This window comes from Chiloscyllium plagiosum, unplaced genomic scaffold (assembly GCF_037043375.1).
Source record: "Chiloscyllium plagiosum isolate Xiang-an unplaced genomic scaffold, Cpla_swu_hap1 HiC_scaffold_32, whole genome shotgun sequence".
Lineage (NCBI taxonomy): Eukaryota > Metazoa > Chordata > Chondrichthyes > Orectolobiformes > Hemiscylliidae > Chiloscyllium > Chiloscyllium plagiosum.
In genome coordinates, this window is record NW_028270170.1 from 7,209,590 (window position 1) to 7,230,808 (window position 21,219).

Genomic DNA, 21,219 nt, shown 5'->3' on the forward strand with positions numbered 1-21,219 from the left:
GGCAATGAAGGCACAGAGAGTGCGGGTGATTTTGGCTTAATGGTTCGCAGCGGGGTCGTGGCCAAGGGGGTGGTAAGACAGGACGTTGGAGAATTAGCATTCGGCCTCTGCGACGTAGAGACCCATTCTCCAACCTACCACTGCCCCACCATTATCAGCGGGTTTGATGGTGAACCAGGGGTTGTTGCAGAGAGAGTGGAGCATTGCACATTTGGAGGGGGTGAGGGGTGTGGAGAAATTGAGGTGGCTGCTTTCACGTCAGCAGTCTGTAATAAAGAGTTCGAGGGCAGGTAAAAGGCTGGCAGGGTGTGACCAAGTGGAGGAGGAAAGTGGGAGGTGTCCTCGGAGGGAGGTTGGGAGTTTTTGTCAAAGGTGGCAACACAGAGGTGGAGGTAGCAGAAGAAGAGCACCACATCCTAGTGAGTCTGGAATTCGTTGTGGTGGGGACGGAGGAGTACGAACGTGAGCCCTTTCCTGAGTGCAGACAGTTTGGTTTCAGAGTTCAAGATCAGGGGAGAATAGTGAATGTGTGGCAAGGCTCGGGGTTGGAGTTTTGGGGGAGTCTCATAGTGGCTGATGGAGGGGATGGCGTAAGGGTGATTCCTCTTCCCACTCCCTTTCCGATATGACCATCCTTGGCCTCCTTCATTGCCACAATGAACCAAGCTACAAATTGGAGGAACAACATCTCATCTTCCACCTGGGCAACCTACAGCCTGGACATTGAGTCTTCCAATTTCAAATAACCTCCCTTCCCATCCCCCAATTCCCTTTCCAACCCCTTCCCCTCCCTTCCACTCCTCCCTGCCACCAACTGGATTCATTCCTTCCATTGACTAACCAGGTCGTACCCTCTATCTGCCTTCATCTATCCCCACGTCACCACACTGCCCCTGCCACCCCCTTTATCTGCAGCTCCCCCTACACCCACCCCCAGTCCTGAAGAAGGGTTACACCTAAAACGTCGACTTCTGCACCTCCTGATGTTGCCTGGCTTGCTGTGTTCTTCCAGCCGCCTGCCTGTCTACTTTGGATCCCAGCATCTGCAACTTTTTTGCCTCTAACCCAGTTGGGTTTTCTAGCAGTCTTCCTGAGAAGTGGGGATTTCTGGATCTGTCATTGTCAGGAGTTCTGATCATGCAACCTAGCATCAGTAAGGAGTCTGCTGAAAGCCATTCCCTGCCCTTGCCATTGACTTCATGCACCACATCCCAGACCTTTCTCCATATCCCCTCCCCACAATTTCAATCCCATCCTGATTCACTTGTGTCAAGGACCCAATGACCATCCCTGGTGAAGTCATTGAAGCATTACTGGCAGCAATAGAGAGTTGCCAACCTGTATTATTTGTGTAGGTAGTTTCATCAACTGTTTAATAGCAGGTATATTTTAGAGGCTGATAAGTTTCACTTCAAGTTAAATCAGAGTAGTATTCTCTCGTGAGGATCATCCATGATTTGTGAACTACTATGTAGCCAATATTGCAGTGTAGGAAATGCATTACTGAGACAAAATTAGTTTTAAAATTTGTTTTGCTGTTCTAGGCTCCAGTTGACTATGTAGGTAATACAGAATTACAGCCAGTACCAAACATAGACCACCTGCTGTCAAACATTGGGAGAACTGGAGGAGCACCAGGGGATATCTCAGGTAGCAGAAAATTTTCACTACTGTCTAATCCTGATTGTTTTAAACTGATATGTCAAACTGTAACATGGAAGGGATCAGATTTTAGATTTGTGTAGATCCTGGAAATATTTCACAATAGTTTCAAGGTATTTCTTTTTAAACTTTTATTTTCTTGATTGTATAAACATGAGCTAATTAAGAAGATTTGAAATGAATTGCTTAACATAATGAAAAATTGCTTGAGTTAGATATCAGTGTGCATTTTTGGAATGGCACCTCATTGTTTGAGCTGAACTGTAGGAATTAAATTTCATTGTGTTTGAGCTGCGCTCTTAAAATCCAATGTCAGGATCTGTTTCCATTCACGACTGATCTGATTTTGTTTATGTATTCAAATTATCCAGTTAGGCTAACAAGATATTTAAAGTGAATCAAATAAGACAGGAGCACACATTTTTGCTTAACTATGTTTTTCATGTGATGTGTCGTAGCACCTTGTAACGCATCTTGCAAAATTCTCCACAATCTGTTTCAAGTGATTTGCTGTCCCCATACAGGTTTTGTATAAAACAATCTCTGACAGTGAAAATGCCAGTTCCTAAGCAAATCTGACATCAGTTACACTATTCATTAAGTGAACAGTTGTTCTGAAGAAGAGTCACTGGATTTGAAAAGTTAACTCTGCTTTCTCTCTACAGATGCCACCAGAACTGCTAAGTTTCTCCAGCAATTTCTGTTTTGTTTCAGATCTTCAGCATCTGAAGTCCTTTGTGTTATTTTAGTGTTTCTAACAAACTGTTTCAATGAAGTAAGACTTTAATATACTGCATGCTATTAAAATGATCACATGCCATCTTAAATTATTTCCTGAAATCTTGAGAGTGAATTATGTAATCAATATTTAAGGTGACTTAGCAATATATGCCTGATATCTACAGTTAGTTCCCACGCTTTTGGGAGAGCTGCTCCACCGACTAATCAAACAGCAACCTGGCATAGTCTTACTCTTGAATTATTATTTGTAAGTCTTATACTTCTGCTTTGCCATCCTTGGACGTATGTCTTGCTCCACCAGTGGACTGACTCACGAGAGGCAGCATAGGTTTGGAATTCCCAAACATAGACTCTGGATGGCATGAGGCCTCAACATTGGTTCACTTACTGGCAAGGAAACCTTCTGCTGTTTATTATCCATTGTTTTCCCTCAGCGGATGAATCAGTGCTCTTTCATGTTGAATACCATTTGGAAGAAACACCGCAAGTTACAATAGTCCATAATCACCATCACCTAGAGTGACTCAGTGGATCACCATTGATTAAATTAACTGAGCAGGGAAAGACATACGTTCCAGACTGAACTTGTGATTCTGGTGATTGTTCCCTCTTGTTGGTTCTATTTACTTAATATTGACCTCACAATCTACCTGTCAAAAATGCATTTATTCAAGGTAGAAATGACACAATGTTGCCCTGTCTGAATGGGATAGATTCAAAACAGATCTAGCAGTTCAAAATTCATATCCATAAGATGTCTATGGGCTATTAGCAGTAGAAAAATTGTATTTGACTACAGTCTGGAGTTAACATCAAGTCCGGAGCTAACCTTTGTACAATGGGGAGTGTAGAAGTGCCTGGCCAGGCAGACCAAAAAATTCCATGTCAATCTAGTGAAGCTACAGCACAGAGCTTGCATGCAGGCAAAATAGTAAAGGCAATCCATAACCAAAAGCTCTGCTGTCCCGCCATATACAGTGATGCATTGTAATGGGTAATTAAACAAACTGAAGGAGGAAGCTGCACAAGCATTGCCATCCTCACTGATGCAGAGCTAGCACTTGAATGCAGAAGGCAAGGCTGAAAAGATGGTCATCATCTTCAGTCAACAGTCTTAAATGAACAATCCATCTTGGTCTGCTCTTGAGGTCCCCAACACCATAGATGCCAGTCTTCAGTTAATTCAATTCACTCGATGTTAAAACAAAAAGCTGAAAAATGAGCCCTGACCTGATCCTGACTATGGTACTGAAGACTAGTTTTCCAGAACCAACTGCACCCCTAGCCCAGTACACTACAACAGCAGCATCCACACGTCAATGAGAAAAATTGCCCAAGTTGTGTTCTATAATACAAAACTAGGATAAATCTAATCTGGCCAATTATTGCTCCATCAGTCTACTGTCAATGTGCAAAGTGATAGAAGGTGACATTGTCAATGTTATGAAGTGCCACTTACCTATAATCTGCTTAGCAGCGCTCCATTTAGATCTTACTAGGGCCACTAGACTCCAAATCACATGGTACTAGAGTCAAACATGGACAGAAGGTGAGGTGAGAGTGGCTGCCTTTGACATCAGACAGAAATTTCCCAGTATGCTATCTAGGAGTCTTTGAAAGCCTGTAGTCAATGGGAATAAGGGAAAAACTTTCCATTGCTTTGAGTCATATCAAACACAGAGATGTAGTTGTGGTTGTTGTAGTCCAATCATCTTGGCCCAGGAGGACATCACTGCTGAAGTTCCTTGTGTAGTATCATTGGTTCAACCATCTTCAGGTGCTTCATCAAGTACCTTCAAACCAACAAAGTTTAGAGTGAGGACGTTCATTGATAACTTCAGATTTCAGCACCATTTGCACTTCCTCTGATGCAGAACCATGGTTCATATGCAGCAAAACCTGGATAACATTTAGTCAGGCTGACAATTGTGAGGCAATGCCCTCTAACAAAAGAGAATGTAACCATTGCCCCTTGACTTTCAATAGCCTTACCTTCACTTAATCCACATTATCAATATCCTGGAGGGACCACCATTGATTAAAACCTAATTGGACCAGCTACATAAATATAGGGTGTCAGTTAGCTCAGTGGCTGGATGGCTGGTTTGTGGCAGTGATTTCAATAGCCACGTTCAATTTCCATACCAGATGTAGTCACCACAAATGTCCCATCTTCCGAACCTCACCACTTGTCTGAGGCATAGTAGCACTCAGGTTAAGCCACCACTAGTCACCTCTCTCAAATGAGAATGCTTCCCTATGGTCCTCTGGGACTGTAGTGACTTTACCTTTTATCTTAATAAATACTTGTGGCTACAAGAGCAAATCAGAAGCAGAGAATTCTGCAGCAAATATCCACCTCCTGTTTCCGAAAGCCTGTCTACCATGTGCAAAGTCCGACTATGGTGAAATACTTTCCACAGGTCTGGATGAGTGTAGCTTCAGCTGTGCTAAAGGAGCTCAACACCATTCAATACAAAAGAAGCTTATATGATCTATACCCCTTCATTAGTTCAAACGTTTGCTCCCTTCATCACTGGTACATTACCTCCAAAATTCTTTCTGACAACGGACCAAGGCTCCTCTGACATGACCTGACAAAGCTGTGAGTTCTACCACCTAGGGGAAAGATACATCAAAAAAATACTGCCACCACCACTTGCAAGTTTCCCTCCAAGTCAGACGCCATCCTAACTTGAAACTAACTTTAATCTTTCACTGTTGCTGGGTCAAAATTCTGGAAATCCCTCCTTGAAAGCACTGTGGGTGGGTGTGTACCAAATAGAATGCAATATCCTCTCAAGAGCAATTATGGATGGGCAATTGTTGGCCTTTGCAATGATCCTCAAATCCCACACAGTAACTAAAACAAAAAAATTATGGTGTATCTGATTTTATCTACATTATTAGCAAGGTCTCTGAGTCAAAAACTTTTTTTTGTTTACCTTTCAATAATATAATGACTTGAGGAAACTGAGAAGCACAAACAATCTTTCATCATTTGCCTGGTATTGATATAAGCTGGTGCCAAGCAGTAACATCCATTGATAAATCACTTGGTTGCACACAGTAATCATCATTGCTGTTCTCAACTGATTGTTCCAAGTTTCAGCTGAAAGCCATTTGTGATCTGACTTTTTTTAAACCACTGATGTACATGTAATAGTTAAAATTTTATTATGTATATGTACTACAAACGTGCATAGCTGTCAAAGCTATCTTGCTTGATTTTTAAAGAAATTAAACCCACTTCTCATCCATGTATCAGTGGACTGAAACAGCCAAGCTTAAACTCTAACTTCGCATGACTTTTATAGTTGAGCCTCCATCAAATAAACTGTTGTTTACAACCCGGAGAGATAAGTGAATTGCAAAGCAAATGGTCGTGGAATCACTTGAATGGTGCTTCAGCCACCAGCAGATTCACAGGTGTCCCCACTGTCTGAGCCACTTATCAGCCAGAGTTCAAGGCATACTGCTACTGCTACTATAGACCAGTGAGCCTGACGTCGGTGGTGGGCAAGTTATTGGAGGGAATCCTGAGGGACAGGATTTACATGTATTTGGAAAGGCAAGGACTGATTAGGGATACCCACATGGCTTTGTATGTGGGAAATTATGACTTACAAACTTGATTGTTACTTCTTTAAAAAACTCAGAGGATTGATGAAGACAGAGCAGCGGATGTAATCTATATGAACTTCAGTAAGGCGTTTGACAATATTTTTTTTTAGATTAGATACCCTACAGTGTGGAAGCAAGCCCTTCAGCCCAACCAGTCCATACTGACCCTCCGAAGAGTAACCCATCCAGACCCATGTCCCTCTGACCAATGCACCAAACACTATGGGCAATTTAGCATAGCCAATTCACCTGGCCTGCACAAGCTTTGGACTGTGGGAGGAAACCAGAGCTCCTGGAGGAAACCCACGCAGACACTGGGAGGATGTGCAAACTCCACACAGACAGTCGACCGAGGCTGGAATCGAACCTGGGACACTGGTGCTGTGAGGCAGCAGTGCTAACCGCTGAGCCACCGTGCTGCCTGTAATTGCTTCCTGGTCAACATAAAATAAGGTGGCCTCAGCTCCTTTGATAGTCAGAATGATCATCTGAATATTTAATTATGACTTCACTCAGGCAGCCATTTTGTAATCGAAAAATGTTCAGCCAATCAAGGTGAATCTTTCGCAACCATTTCCATCCCATCAAGCCTTTTATTACCATGTGAGACTGGTTAGCAAGGTTAGATCTCATGGAATACAGGGAGAACTAGCCATTTGGATACAGAACTGGCTCGAAGGTCGAAGACAGAAGGTGGTGGTGGAGAGTTGCTTTTCAGACTGGAAACCTGTGACCAATGGAATACCGCAAGGTTCGGTGCTGGGTCCACCACTTTTCATCATTTATATTTGGGTGTGAGCATAAGAAGTGTAGTTAGTAAGTTTGCAGATGACACCAAAATTGGAGGTGTAGTGGACAGCAAAGAAAGTTACCTCAAATTACAACATGATCTTGATCAGATGGCCAATGGGCTGAGGAGTGGCAGATGGAGTTTAATTTAGATAAATGTGAGGTGCTGCATTTTGGGAAAGCAAATCTTAGCAGGACTTTATACACTTAATGGTAAAGTCCTCGGGAGTGTTGCTGAACAAAGAGATTTTGGAGTGCAGGTTCATAGCTCCTTGAAAGTGGAGTCACAGGTAGATAGGATAGTGAAGAAGACTTTGATATGCTTTCCTTTATTGGTCAGAGTATTGAGTACAGGAGTTGGGAGGTCATATTGCGGCTGTACAGGACATTAGTTCGGCCACTTTTGGAATATTGCATGCAATTCTGGTCTCCTTCCTATCAGGATGTTGTGAAACTTGAAAGGGTTCAGAAAAGATTTACAAGGATGTTGCCAAGTTTGGAGGATTTGAGATATAGGGATACGTTGAATAGACTAGGGCTGTATTCCCTGGAGTGTCGGAGGCAGAAGGATGACCTTATAGAATTTTATAAAATCATTAGATTAGATTACTTATAATGTGGAAACAGGCCCTTCGGCCCAACAAGTCCACACTGCCCTGCCGAAGCGCAACCCACCCATACCCCTACATTTACCCCTTACCTAACACTACGGGCAATTTAGCATGGCCAATTCACCTGACCTGCACATCTTTGGACTGTGGGAGGAAACCGGAGCACCCGGAGGAAATCAACGCAGACACAGGGAGAACGTGCAAACTCCACACAGTCAGTCGCCTGAGGTGGGAATTGAACCCGGGTCTCTGGCGCTGTGAGGCAGCAGTGCTAACCACTGTGCCACCGTGCCGCCCACAATCATGAGGGGCATGAATAGAATAACTAGACAAAATCTTTTCCCTGGTTTGGGAGAGTCCAGAACTCAAGGGCGTAGGTTTAAGGTGTGAGGGGAAAGATATAAAAGTGACCTAAGGGGCAACTTTTTCATGCAGAGGGTGATGTGTGTATGGAATGAGCTGCCAGAGGATGTGGTGGAGGCTAGTACAATTGCAACATTTAAAAGGCATCTGGGTGGGTATATGAATAGGAAGGGTTTAGAGGGAAAGGGGCCGGGGAATGGCAGGTGCGACTAGATTGTGTCGGGATATCTGGTCGGCATGGACGGGTTGGACCAAAGGTTCTGTTTCCGTGTTGTACATCTCTGACTCTAAATCCTCTGAAGACCTGAAGAATATTGTTGTCAGGTGATTTTATAATTCATGAAGTAAAAGTTATGATTCATGGTCCTTGCTGTGTTTAGGATCCAGTCTGCCTATGATTTGAAAATATTTTTTGTCAGAGAAAACTTGAATTGTCTAGTAATTCAAAGTAAAGATTTGCAATAACACAGCACAGGATTTTCAGAGTTTAAAGACATTGGCTCAGCTAGTGATTTGAAATATTTTATTCAGTCATGGGATTTGGATGTTGCTGGCTGCATCAGCATTTGTTGTCCTTTTGTTGCACTTTAAAGGTGGTGATGAACTTTATTCTTGAAAGGTTGCAGTCCATTTGGTATAGGTAGACCTACAATGCTGTTCGGGAGGGAGTTCCAGGATCTTGAACACAGCTATACTGAAGGAACAACAATATATTTCCAAGTTTGTGTAGTCTGGAGGGGAACTTGCAGTTGGTGGTCTTCCCATGTATGCTCATTACCTGGCATCTGTGTGGCATGAATACTACTTGCCACTTTGGTGTATTTCTGCAGTACATTTTGTAAATGGTACACACTACTGCCACTGAGCTTTGGAGCTGGAGGGTGTGGATGTGGTGTCAGTCAAGCAAGCTGCATTGTCTAGCATGGTGTCAAGCTTCTTGGTTGTTGTTGGAGCTGCACTCATCCAGGTGACTGGGGAGCATTTCATCACATGTTTTACCTACACCTAATAGATGGTGGAAAGACTTTAGGAAGTCAGGAGGCAAGTTTCTCACTTCAAGTTTCTGAGATTCTGAGCCACTTTTGTACCTACAATATTTATATGGGTAGTCCAATTCAGTTTCAGGTTAATGGTAACTCTGAGCATGTTGATAATAGGAGATTCAAGAATGTCCAGGGACAACTATTAGATTCTTGTTAGAGATGGATTTGTGCGCCATGAATGTTGCTTGCCAGTTCACAGTCCAAGCTTGGGTATTATCCAGGTCTTGCTCGATTGAACATGGACTGCTTCAGCATCTAAGAAATCACAAATGGCACTGAACCACTGTGCAATCATGAGCAAACATCCACCCTTCTGAATTGAATTCAATTTGTTGTCACGTGTACACTGAAAAGCTTTGTCTTGCGAGCAATACAGCCAGATCACATAGTTAAATAGCTTAGATAGGTAAATAATAGTTAAACAGCAAAAACCATAACACAGGTTTAGGCGAATGCTAAGAGTTTGAGTCCATTTGGTAATCTAACAACAGTAGAGTAGAAACTGTTTCGAAACCGGCTGGTGCATGTGTTCAGGCTTCTGTACCTTCTCCCCAATGGTAGAGGTTGTAGAAAAGCAGTATCAGGGTGGGATGGATCTTTGAGAATGCTGGTGGCCTTTCCTTGGCAGTGGGCCTGGTAGATGGATTCTGTAGATGGGCGGTTGGCCTTTGTGATTGTCCAGGCCAAGTTCACCACTCTCTAATCGTTATGATGAAGGGAAAGTCATTGTTGAAATGGCTGAAGAGGATTGACCCTAGGCCAATACTCCAGAGAATTTCTGTAGAGAGCTCTTGGAGCCAGATGATTGACCTCCAACAACAACCATCTTCCATTTTGCCAAGAATGACTCCAACAGAGTGTTTTCCCATGACTGTAGTTCTCCTAGGGCTCCTTGAGGCCACACTGACTCATTGCAGGCTGCCTTGATGTTAAGGACAATCAGTCTTTCCTCACCTCTGAAATTCATCTTTTGTGTCCATGTTTCAATCAAGGCTTGAAGAGATCAGAAGCTGAGTGACCTCAGCAAAATCCATACTGAGCGTCAGTGAGCAGGTTATCCTCCATTCCATCACTTATGATCGAGAGTAGACTGATGGAGGTAAATGGTTTGGTTGAATTTGTCCTCATTTTTGTGCATGTGACATACTAGGCATTTTCCACATTGTGAGGTGCCAGTATTGCAGCTGAACTGGAAAGGCTTGGCTAGGGGTGCGACAAGTTCTGGAGCACAGCTCTTCAGTACTATTGTCTGAATGTTGCAAGAACCCATAGCCTTTGCAGTATATCATGCCACCAGCCATTTTGTTTGATATCACATGGAGTAAATTAACTTGTCTTAAGGCTGGCATCTGTGACACTGGAGACCTCTGGAAGAGACCGAGATAAATCATCCTCTTGGAACTTCTGACTGAAGATCGCTGCAAATCCTTAAGCCTTATCATTTTGCACTGATGTGCTGGGCTCCCTCATTATTGAGGATGGGAATACTTAGAGTCTCTTCTCTTACAGAGTTGTTTAATTATCCTCCACCATTCATGACTGGATGTGACAAGACTGCAGAGCTTAGATCTGATCCATTGGTTGTGAAATTGTTTATCTATATCACTGCACATGCTCTTTGGCATGCATACAGTACTTACTTTTTAACCTCATGTTTACGGATGCTTCATGCTCTTCCCGCACACCTCATTGACCTAGGGTTGATCTCCTGACTTGATGGTAATGGTAGAGTGGAGGATACAGCAAGCCATAAGGTTGCAGATTGTGTCACAGTACAAATCTGCTGTTGTCCCACAGTGGATCTGAATGCCCGTTCTTGAGCTGCAAAGTCTGTTCAAAATCTACCCCATTTGGCACGGTGATAGTGCCACACAACACACTGGAGGGTATTCTCAAAGTAAAGATGAGGTTCATCTCCACAAAGACTGTTCGGTAGTCATTCTTTTACCAGTACTGTCACGGGTGAGTTCTGTTGAAAATGAACCGTTAACTCGACTATCTCCCCACAGATACTGACAGACCTACACAGTTGTGGCAGAAATATCTGTTTTCATTCTTTTTTGGCTGTTTCCCTTCCAATATTAAACAAATTCATGTCTGAATGTTGCTGTTGAATATGTTACTGTCATTTTCCAGTAGCAGATTTCAGGTAATCATTTACTACTTTACAACATCTCCTTACCCTCTCATTAGTTCTGGAAAATATTCAATTTATTCTTACACTTTCATTTTACACCTGATACAAACTTATACAATCCCCTCTTAAAGTGCTGAAGATGTAGTTTGTCGTTGCTATGATAGAAGCAGTAATCATGTGATAGCTTTCAGTGAATTTTCAAAAACAATAATGAGACAATCTATATGTCTGTGGTGTTCTTCAAATAGTACCACAAGATCAGAAAAATTTATTTAAGACGACAAACAAACTCTCAGGTTAAATCTTCATTTGAAAACAGCTCCTTCACTGCACCTGGGCAACAGCTGCCCCAAGCTTTAATGTGTCACTCAGCATGTAGTCCTGGACTTTGGAATGTGCCAATTTGCCACACTCAGTTGAGGTCACCTGTTTACACTGGAAAACCAACATATTTCGGGCAGACCGAAGAGCAGCTTTCATTGAATTGATGTTCTTCCAGGTATAATCAATATTTGTCTCTGTGTGCATCCCAGGAACAGACTTTTTTTTTATTTCAAAAATGTACTTTATTCATACTAGGAACAGACAGTAGAGCACAGTATCCTGCGTAATGGAGCTGCTTGGGATGAAATTGTATACAAAACCGCAGGTGCAGGCCTCTCAAAAACCCTTTACAGTTGTAACAAGACTTTCCTATTTTTAAATTCCAACATCTAGAAATAAAAATCAAAATTCCACTTGCCACTAAATTATATGCCTATTTTAATATATATGTATTTATATGCTAATGTTTTTATTTTATGCACAAGCATACCTAAATTACTCTGTGCTGCACAATGTTTGGAGTCTCTCCCTATTTAAATACCTTTTAATTCATCCTACCACAGGGCATGACCTCATAAAACAAAGAACTGCAGATGCTGCGGATCTGAAACAAAAACAGAAATTACTGGTGAAATGCAGCAGGCCATGCAGCATCTGTGGAGAGAAAGCAGAGTTAATATTTCAGTCTGGTCATTGTTTATCAAAACTGATAGCGGATAGAAATAAGCCGAGGTTGGGCATGGGGAGATCTGAGTGGATCGGTGCAGAAAAAGCTCAGAGAAAGAGAGATATAAAGGGTTACTCTGAACGTTTACTTTCTTCAGATCAAAGGTGTTGCCATGAGTACCCGCATGGGCCCCAGCTTTGACTGATTCTTTGTGCGATCCGAAAAACATTTCTTGTTCCAGAACTACTGGGGGCCCTCTTTACAACTCTTTCTCCAGTATGCTGATGTCATCAATGCTGCTTCCCTCTTGTTCAGAATTGGAAAGGTTTAACAATATTGATTTCATCTTCCAGCATCGTCTCACCTTCACCTGGTCCATCTCAAACTCTTTCCTTCCCTTCCTTGGCATCTGTTTCCATTTCTGGGTGGCCACCGATTTCCACTATAAACCCACCAACTTCCATAGTTACCTGGGCTACATATTCTCTCACTCTGCTTCCTGTAAGGACTCCATCCCATTTTCCCAGTTTCTCTGTCTCTGTTGCATCTGTTCTGATGATGCCACCTTTCGCAGGGGGCCTCAGAAATTTCATCTTCCTCAACCAAGGACTCCATGCCACCACGTTTGAGAGGGATCTGAGTCATGTCTGACCCATCTCCCACAACATTATCCCTTCGCTTCCCTCCCATAACAACAGTGGGTCTCCTGGTCCTCACTTACCATCCCACCAGCCTTCACATTCAAAACATCATCATCTTCAGCGAGATGCCATGACCAGACACATATTCCCCTCCACTCCTTTGTCAGCATTCCACAGAGACTATTCCCTTCGGGCACTGATCCCCTCCGCCTCGTTCCCAACACCTCCCCACACCCTCATAGTATCTTCCCATGCAATCACAGAAGGTGTAACACTTGTCCATTTACTTTCTCTCTTCTCACTATCCAGGGCTCCAGAGACACCATCCAGGTGAAGCAGCGATTTACCTGCATTTCATTTTTGCGCGCTCGCTCTCTCTCTGTCTGTCTCTTTCTCTCTCACTCTCGGCTCCACCTCAAGCTATCTGTTCACCTCTCCCCTCATCCCCAACATCATCATCAGCATAAATACTATGTTTTCCTAACTATTATTAGTTCTGATGAAATGTCAACAGGCTCAAAAGGTTAACTCTGCTTTCTCCCCACAGATGCTGCTAGACCTGCAGAGTTTTGCCAGCGATTTCTGTTTTTATTTCATAACCGTATACTTTCCTACATTTAAATCCATTTGTCAATTCTTTTTCCACTCACTCAACCTATCTATGTCCCCTTTCTGTGCTCTCCCACCTATTTTTGTATCATAAGCAAATTTGGATACACTACTCTCTGCCTCTTCCACATCATTTATATACTGGATGTAGGTTTGCTCGCTGAGCTGCGAAGGTTCGTTTTCAGACGTTTCATCACCATACTAGGTAACATCTTCAGTGAGCCTCCGAATGAAGCACTGGTGGTGTAGCCCACTTTCTGTTTATATGTTTGTTTCCTAAGGTCAGGGATGTCATTTCCTGTGGTGACATCATTCCCTATGGTGATGCCATTTCCTGTTCTTTTTTTCAGGGGGTGGTAAATGGGATCCAAGTCAATGTGTTTGTTGATAGAGTTCCAGTTGGAATGCCAGGCTTCTAGGAATTCTCGTGCGTATCTCTGTTTGGCTTGTCCTAGGATCGAAGTGGTGTCCTTCCTCATCTGTATGTAAGGATACTAGTGAGAGAGGGTCATGTTTGTTTGTGGCTAGTTGATGTTCATGTATCCTGGTGTGTATCCACAAACCAACCCGACCCGACCCATTCTCCCTAGTATCCTTACATACGTTTGAGGAAGGACACCATTTCAACTGGGACAACACATCCATAGTCAGAGCGGTTTACAGCACAGAAAAAGGCCTTCTGGCTCATTGAGTCTGTGCCAGTCAAAACAAAAACACCTAATATTCTAATCCCATTTTCTAGTACTTGGCCCAAAGCCTTAGCATCACAAGTGCACATCGAAATACTAAAATGTTATGAGGGTTTCTGCCTAAAACCATCCTTAAAGGTAGTGAGTTCCAGATTTCCACAACCATCGAGGTGAAAAAAAAATTCCTTTCATCCCTTTTAAACATCCTGCTTCTCTTAAGTCTATACCCCCAGTTATTGATACCTCTATCCAAGAGAAAAGTTTTCTTCTTGTCTACTCTATCTAAATTCTTCATAATTTTATATTTTTCATCAATTATTGAAATGCTATATTTACCTTGACATTGTTTTACATCTTGCATATTTTAAGTTGCTTTCAACTGATAAGCTCTCTAGGCCATTTTGTAAAGTAGTTGAGAGTCAACCACATTGCTGTGGGTCTGGTGTCACACATATGGATGGCAGATTTCCTTCCCTAAAGGGAAATAGTGAACCAGACAGGTTTTTCTATAATAATTGACTATGGTTGAACCCGTTGGGCTCTCGATTCCCAGCTCAGTGACATTACCACCATACCACCGTTTCACCCTCAAATCCATTAACCTGGGGTGAGCACAATACATAGTAATTAGCAGGAGGTTTCCTCTTCCAGATTTAACCTGTTGCTATGAGACCTCAGAGTCTCATGTTGAGGACTCCCATGGTAATTCCCACTCAGCTGCATACACGTGCTGCCATTTCTGCTGTTGTGCCAGTGAGACAGAACATAACCAGGGATGGTGGTGATGTTGCTGGGACGTTGGGTGTAAGATATGATTCCATGATAATGACTATGTCCGGTTGTTGCTTGAAAGGTCTGAGAGAAAATTTGGCACTACCTCCCAGATGTTTGTAAGGAGAACTGTCAGGTCCACAGGGCTATGTTGACCATTTCCGGTGCCTTAGTTGACGCCAAGTGAACTTACAGTTTTGTTCCTTTTTTGAGATTTTCTAGTAGTAGGTATGACTGAATAACTTGCTGTGCCTTTTTAGAGGGCAATTAAGAGTCAATTATTTTGCTATGGGTTGGAGTCACATGTAGAACACACCAGGTGGGACAGCAATTCTCCTTCCCTTATGTACATTATTGAACCAGATGAGTTTTTATGATAGTTGATAATGGTTTCATACTCATCATTAGATTTCTAATTCTAATTTTTTTTTTATTGAATGTAAATTTTGCCATTTGTCGTGGAAGGATTCAAACCTTGGTCCCTAGTATGTTACCTGGGTCTCTGGATTACTGGTGATAACAGTGATAAACTGAATGGCTTGCTGAGCTGTATCAGGGTATGGTAAAGACCAGTATTGGATTAATATGGAGCTACATATAGGACAATTGTGAACAGGCACCGGGTTTCCCTCCCTAAAGAGCATTAGCTAAGTAGCCGGGTTTTTATGACAATTAGACAGCTTCATGGTCACTTTCCAGTATTTTATTAAATTGAATGCAAATTTTAAAATTGTCATAGTGGAATTCAGCTTGCTGTTTTGGAATATAAATCCACAGACTAGTAGTATAGTAATATGGCCACCACAGATAACACACCATTTTTCTATCAATTTATTAAAAAGTATTTAATTTTTTAGTGGAATCACCAAATCCTTGTAATTTTTAACAAAGAATACATAGGATGATCAAATATAAGAAGGAAACCACATTGCCAAACAGTGTGTAGTTGCAAGCACAGTGAGGAAGCAGGTGTAATTGATGGGCATTTGGTGTAGAAATATGGAAAAGACAGAGGTAAGTCAAACAGAAATCCTCCCCCGCACTCCTTCCCCTTTAAACATTGCAGGTACGTATTGGTTCAGGGCTGCCCTCCCCAGCTGTTATGTATCTTCCAGACCCTAAGTGTGGATTATTCAGGCAACCTTCCAACAAACTATGAATAATTTGTGTAAAGGCATCTTGACAGGGCATTTAGCTCATTATATTCAAGAGTGCAGGAGCATTAACTTCAAATGGCACAAACTTGATAAGGAGTTACAGGTTAAAAAGCCCTGTTTTCAAAACAATTTTCCAATTTCCTCTGTGTGTTGGCTGTTTTGTTAAAATCTTTTCTGCTGTCTCTTATTCCTAAAGCAGACGTCATGGAGAAATAAACCGGGTATGATTTGGCTCCTCTGTTGCATTGTTGAGTTATAAAGAAACGCTTGTTTATGTTGGGAGTGTGCCTTAGACTTGAGTTTATGCGTGATAAGCAACATTTGTGTGCAATGCCAGTTAACAAATTAATAAAGAACACCATTGACAGGTCCTTAACATTGTAATTTTCCTTTTACTTTAATTCATACAGATTTATTTTCACCAGAGTTTGCTACATAATGAGTGATTTTACCAAGTTTTTGCCTCAGCAAGTATCTTTCTCCATTATACACTCACCTGAAATTCGAAATGTTGACCTGATTAAGCTTTGACTCAAATGGAAACTTTGTCCTGAGTCTGTAGTGTATTAAGATAAACTTGTATGGCGGACATGAATACATATGTGATTCACAAAATGCTCAAGTTTCTAAATTCACGTTATCCAAAAACAAACTATAATCAATAGAAAAGTAAAACCTGTCATTGACCACATAACTCGGGCCTTGATTCCAACCAACAAATGATATTGCTTTGAATTCCAATTTTCATTTGTGGTGGCAGGAAATGAAACATCACAACTCTCTAGCTGCTTCACTTGCACCATTTACTAAAGAACAAATTGCACCACATATGCTTTTTAAATGTTTCTGCGTTCCATGCATGCAGTTTCACAATTGTCCACTATAATATCTGACAGTATTATCCATTATCATTATCAAAATTCAGATAATTGGATCAATCTTACTAGTGCTCTTTATAGTGTAAGTTATTGTTGATGCACCAGATTGTATTCCAGAACACCCGTCTTTTCCCACTCTTCCATATGACTAAAGCTACAGTTGCCATTTCATGCAGGGTGTAAACTATATCAATAGACTTGTAGGATTATTTATTATTGAATTGTCCATAAAATCAGAACAGGAGAATACATGCTATGTTAAGGTTAACAGAGTCTATGCAGGTAATTGCAGTGAAAGGTTTGTGTAACTACACATGCCTTGTGATATACTTGCTGCTTTGGCTAATAAGATCCTCATATTTGATATCATGGATCATATTAAGATGATGTTTGAAATCAATGAGACGTGGAAACAGTGAGATTCTACCCAAGTGGATACTTTTGGGAACACTTCTGAAAGGATGCTCTTCTACTGATGCTTTGTCCCTCAGATGGAAACAGTCAGGACCTGGGATTTGTCACTCTTAGTTCCATTAATTTCCTCATTAGCGATGTTTTACTTAAGTTGATTTTATTCAATCCTTGTTCCCAATCCTCAAATAATTTCTTCAGGACTTCTGGCAAGCTATCCTCCTGTAGTAGGATTGTTTTGCATCTGAGTGTTCAGCCTCTTATATCTGTTCTTATTCAATATAACAAACAAACAGTTAAGGAAAAGGAAAGATATTAAGAGCAGAATGTTTCCCTCTGCTTTTGGTGCGTGATCAAGTGTAATTTGATGTATTTGTATTAATTTGGTGTCCTAGACACTGCCATCATCATCCCTGGGAATATCCTGTCCCACCAGCAGGACAGACCCAGTGCTGATTACTATGTACTGTCTTCCCGCAGCTGATGATTCATTATTCCTCCATGTTGAGCAACCCTTGGAGGATGTCCTAAGAATGGCAATGGGACAAAATATACTCCAGTTGGGGATTTCAATGTCTGCTACCAAGAGTGGTTGGGCCCAAAAGGGCATAGCTACTAGGCTGAGTCTGCGGCAGGTGATGAGGGAACCAATGAGAGAGCAAAACATACTTGACCTCGTCCTTATCAGTCTGCCAGCTGCAGATGCATCTGCCCATGACAGTATCAGTAAGAGTAACCGTTACACAGCCCTTGTGAAGATGAAGTCACACCTTCACATTGACAATTAGCTTCATCATGTTGTGTGGCACTATCACTATGCTAAATGGGACAGACTTCAAACAGATCTAGCAACTTAAAACTGGACATCTATGAGGAGCTGTGGGCTATCAATAGCAGCAGAATTGTACTCCAGGGATCAACCCTGGTTCAAACGACAGTGCAGGAGGGCATGCCTAGAGCAGCTCAGGCATATCTGAAGATGAGTTGGCAACCTGGTGAAGCTACCAAAAAGGATTACTTGCATACCAAACAGCATAAGCAGGAGCAAATGTTAGATACAGCTAAGCAATCCCACAACCAATGGATCAGATATAAGCTCTGCAGTTCTGCCACATCCAGTCATGAATGGTGGTGGACGATTAAACAACTCACTGGAGGAGGAAGCTCAACAATGATGGAAAAGATAAGGCTGAAGCTTTCGCAGCAGTATTAAGCCAGAATTGCTGAATGGATGATCCACCTTGGCCTTCTCCTTCTTTTCGTCTCCAGAATTACAGAGACCAGTCTTCAGCCAATTCACTTCACTCCATGTGATATCAAGAAACGGCTGGAGACACTAGAAAGTGCAAACACTACGGGTCTTGACAACATTTTGGCTATAGTATTGAAGACTTGTGCTCCAGAACTTGCCGCTCTCATAGCCAAGCTGTTCTAGTTAGGTTACAATGCTAACATCTACCCAACAATGTGGAAAATTGTTCAAGAACGTCTTGTACGTAAAAAGCAGGACAGATCCAACCCCGCCAATTACTGTCCCATCAATCTACTCTCGGTCATCAGTAAAGTGATGGAAGGTGACATCAACAGCCCTATCAAGTGGCACCTGCTCAGCAACACTCTGCTGAGTGATGCCCAGTTTGAGTTCCGCCAGGACCATTCAGCTCCAGACCTCATTACAGCTTTGGTTCAAACATGGAGCTGAATTTCAGAGATGAGGTGAGAGTGACAGTCCTTGATATCAAGGTTGCACTTGACTTGAGTATGTTATCAAGGACCCCTAACAAAACGAATCAATTGAAATCTGAGGGCAAACTGTTTGGTGGTTAGGGTCATCCCTGACATATATGAAGATGGTCGTGGTTATTGGAGGTCAGTCATCTCAGGTCCAGGGCACCTCTGCAGGAGTTACTGGCCCAACCATCCTCTGCTGCTTCATCAGTGACCTTCCCTCCATCATGAGTTCAAAGGTGGGGATTGTGCAATCATCAGCAAACCTGTTCATAACCATTCACAACTCCTCGGATGCTGAAGCAGTCCGTGTCCAAATGCAACAAGATCTGGACAATATCAAGGCTTGGGCTGACAGATGGCAAGTAGTATTTGCACCAAGCAAATGTCAGGCTATGACCATCACCAATACAAGACAATTTAACCACTACTTCTAGACATTCAGAGGTGTTACCAATATTGATTCCTGCACTATCAACATCCTGGAGTTTATCATTGACCAGAAACACAACTGGACTCACCATATAAACACAACAGCAACAAGAGCAGATCAGAAGCGAGGAATACGGCGGCAAGTAACTGATCACCTGACTCCCCAAAGTCTGTCCATTATCTAGAAGGCAAAAGTCAGGAGTGTGATGGAACATTCCCCACTTGCCTGGATGAGTGCAGCCCCAACAACACTCAATAGCTTGACACTATTTAGGACAAAGCAGCCACTTGATTGGTACTACATACACAAATGTCCAGTCCCTCCACCACCAGCGGTGTGTACCATCTACAAAATGCACTGCTACAGAAATTCACCAAAGATCCTTAGCACCTTCCAAACCCACGACCATCTGGAAGGACAAGGGCAGCAGATATATTGGAATACCACCACCTTCAAGGTCTCCTCCAAGCCACTCACCATCTTTTCTTGGAAATATATCACCATTCCTTCACTGTTACTGGGTCAAAATCCTGGAATTCCATCCCTAAGGGTACTGTGGGTCAACCTATTGCAGGTGGACTGCAGCAATTCAAGAAGGCAGCTCACCTCTACTTTCTCAAGGGAAACTAAGGAAGGGCAATAGGTTCTGGCCAGCCAACAATGCCTGCATTCCACAAAAATGAATAAATTAAAAGAAAAAATTGACTACATGGAGCAATCTTTTAAAAGAGACAATCATAGATTTAAACTACTTGTAGAATTTTAGTTTTGGATTTTGAAAAAAATATATAGTTTACACTCTGCCATAATTCTGTAATTTTCTCCACATTTCATACTTGCTGTGTGAAATCTTGATGTTAACACTTTTTCATTCTATCGGCAGCTTTGCTTTCTATGCCCCAGCATTTCATTGCCTGACTTTGAATCCTCAAACGTTGAAACAAAATTTGGGTAAACTAATAAATCAATAAATACTTAAGAAAGCAAGTTGGATTCTTCAGTAAAAAAGAAACCTTAAACTGTGGTACAGTAAGAATTTCAATGGTTACAGTAGATACCTGATCTTGGTTAGTTTGTTGAGGGAAGTCTCTGGAAAGGACCATATGCTTTCCAAATTTCATCTAACGAAGCTGGTTAGTTAAATTACCCTACTTTCTTTTACAGTATCCAGACTACAGCCCCAAAGTGATAAAAATAATTTGAAATACATTGTTATAACATTTCTATTAGTTTAACTTGTGCATAGAGAAACTAAAAGATGCATTTAAAAACGGAGGATATATACAGAATCTTGTGTCCAAAAAGAACATGTTTTATACCTGTAGGATCTGTGAAATATATTAAAATACTTCTAGCCATTTTCAGGACTGCTAATGTGCTCATTACCTACTGAGACTTCATACTTGCAGAAATACGTCAATATTTCCAATAACTTCCAAAATACCAAAGAAACCTGAATACTATGGCTCTGAAAAAAATTCCTTTAAACAAATTCCTCTTCTACCCATGCAGTAGCATAACAAACTCAGTCAAATTTCCTACAACTTCATGCAATAATTAGAATGAATTTCTGTGTTTATACAGTATACACACTTTTAAGAAATTGCTCGGCTGGATTTTATTAGTTCATTGAAGGCTGAGAATTAGTAAGGCTTGTACTGAGGTAAATATCTTCAAGTAGTGCTATGAAGTTGTAATTTTAACTTACATTTAACCAGCACATTCGGTTTCCTATTTATGTTGATATTAAACCTGGGAACTGGGTGGTGGTTAGTTAAGACATCAGTGTTTTTCCCAGAATCTGAGTTTGAACCCTACTTAGATTGTTGGAGCCTTACAATAAGAAAATAATTTCATTCTAATGTGAAAGGAGTTTTGAACAATTACAATCCAGTTCCTGACTGGAATAGACCCACTGAGCAAAACTGCGTAAATCTGGAT

The 21,219-nt window shown here is 41.7% G+C and overlaps 1 protein-coding gene across 1 annotated transcript in view; it reads left to right on the forward strand.

Moving 5' to 3' along the window:
- LOC122539626 (rho GTPase-activating protein 23-like) overlaps positions 1-21,219 on the forward strand; it is a 285,601-nt gene that overhangs the window by 235,717 nt on the left and 28,665 nt on the right. Inside the window, exon 23 of the mRNA XM_043674624.2 lies at positions 1,545-1,650. Coding sequence (XP_043530559.2) covers positions 1,545-1,650 — 106 coding nt within the window. The remainder of the gene's footprint in view (positions 1-1,544; positions 1,651-21,219) is intronic.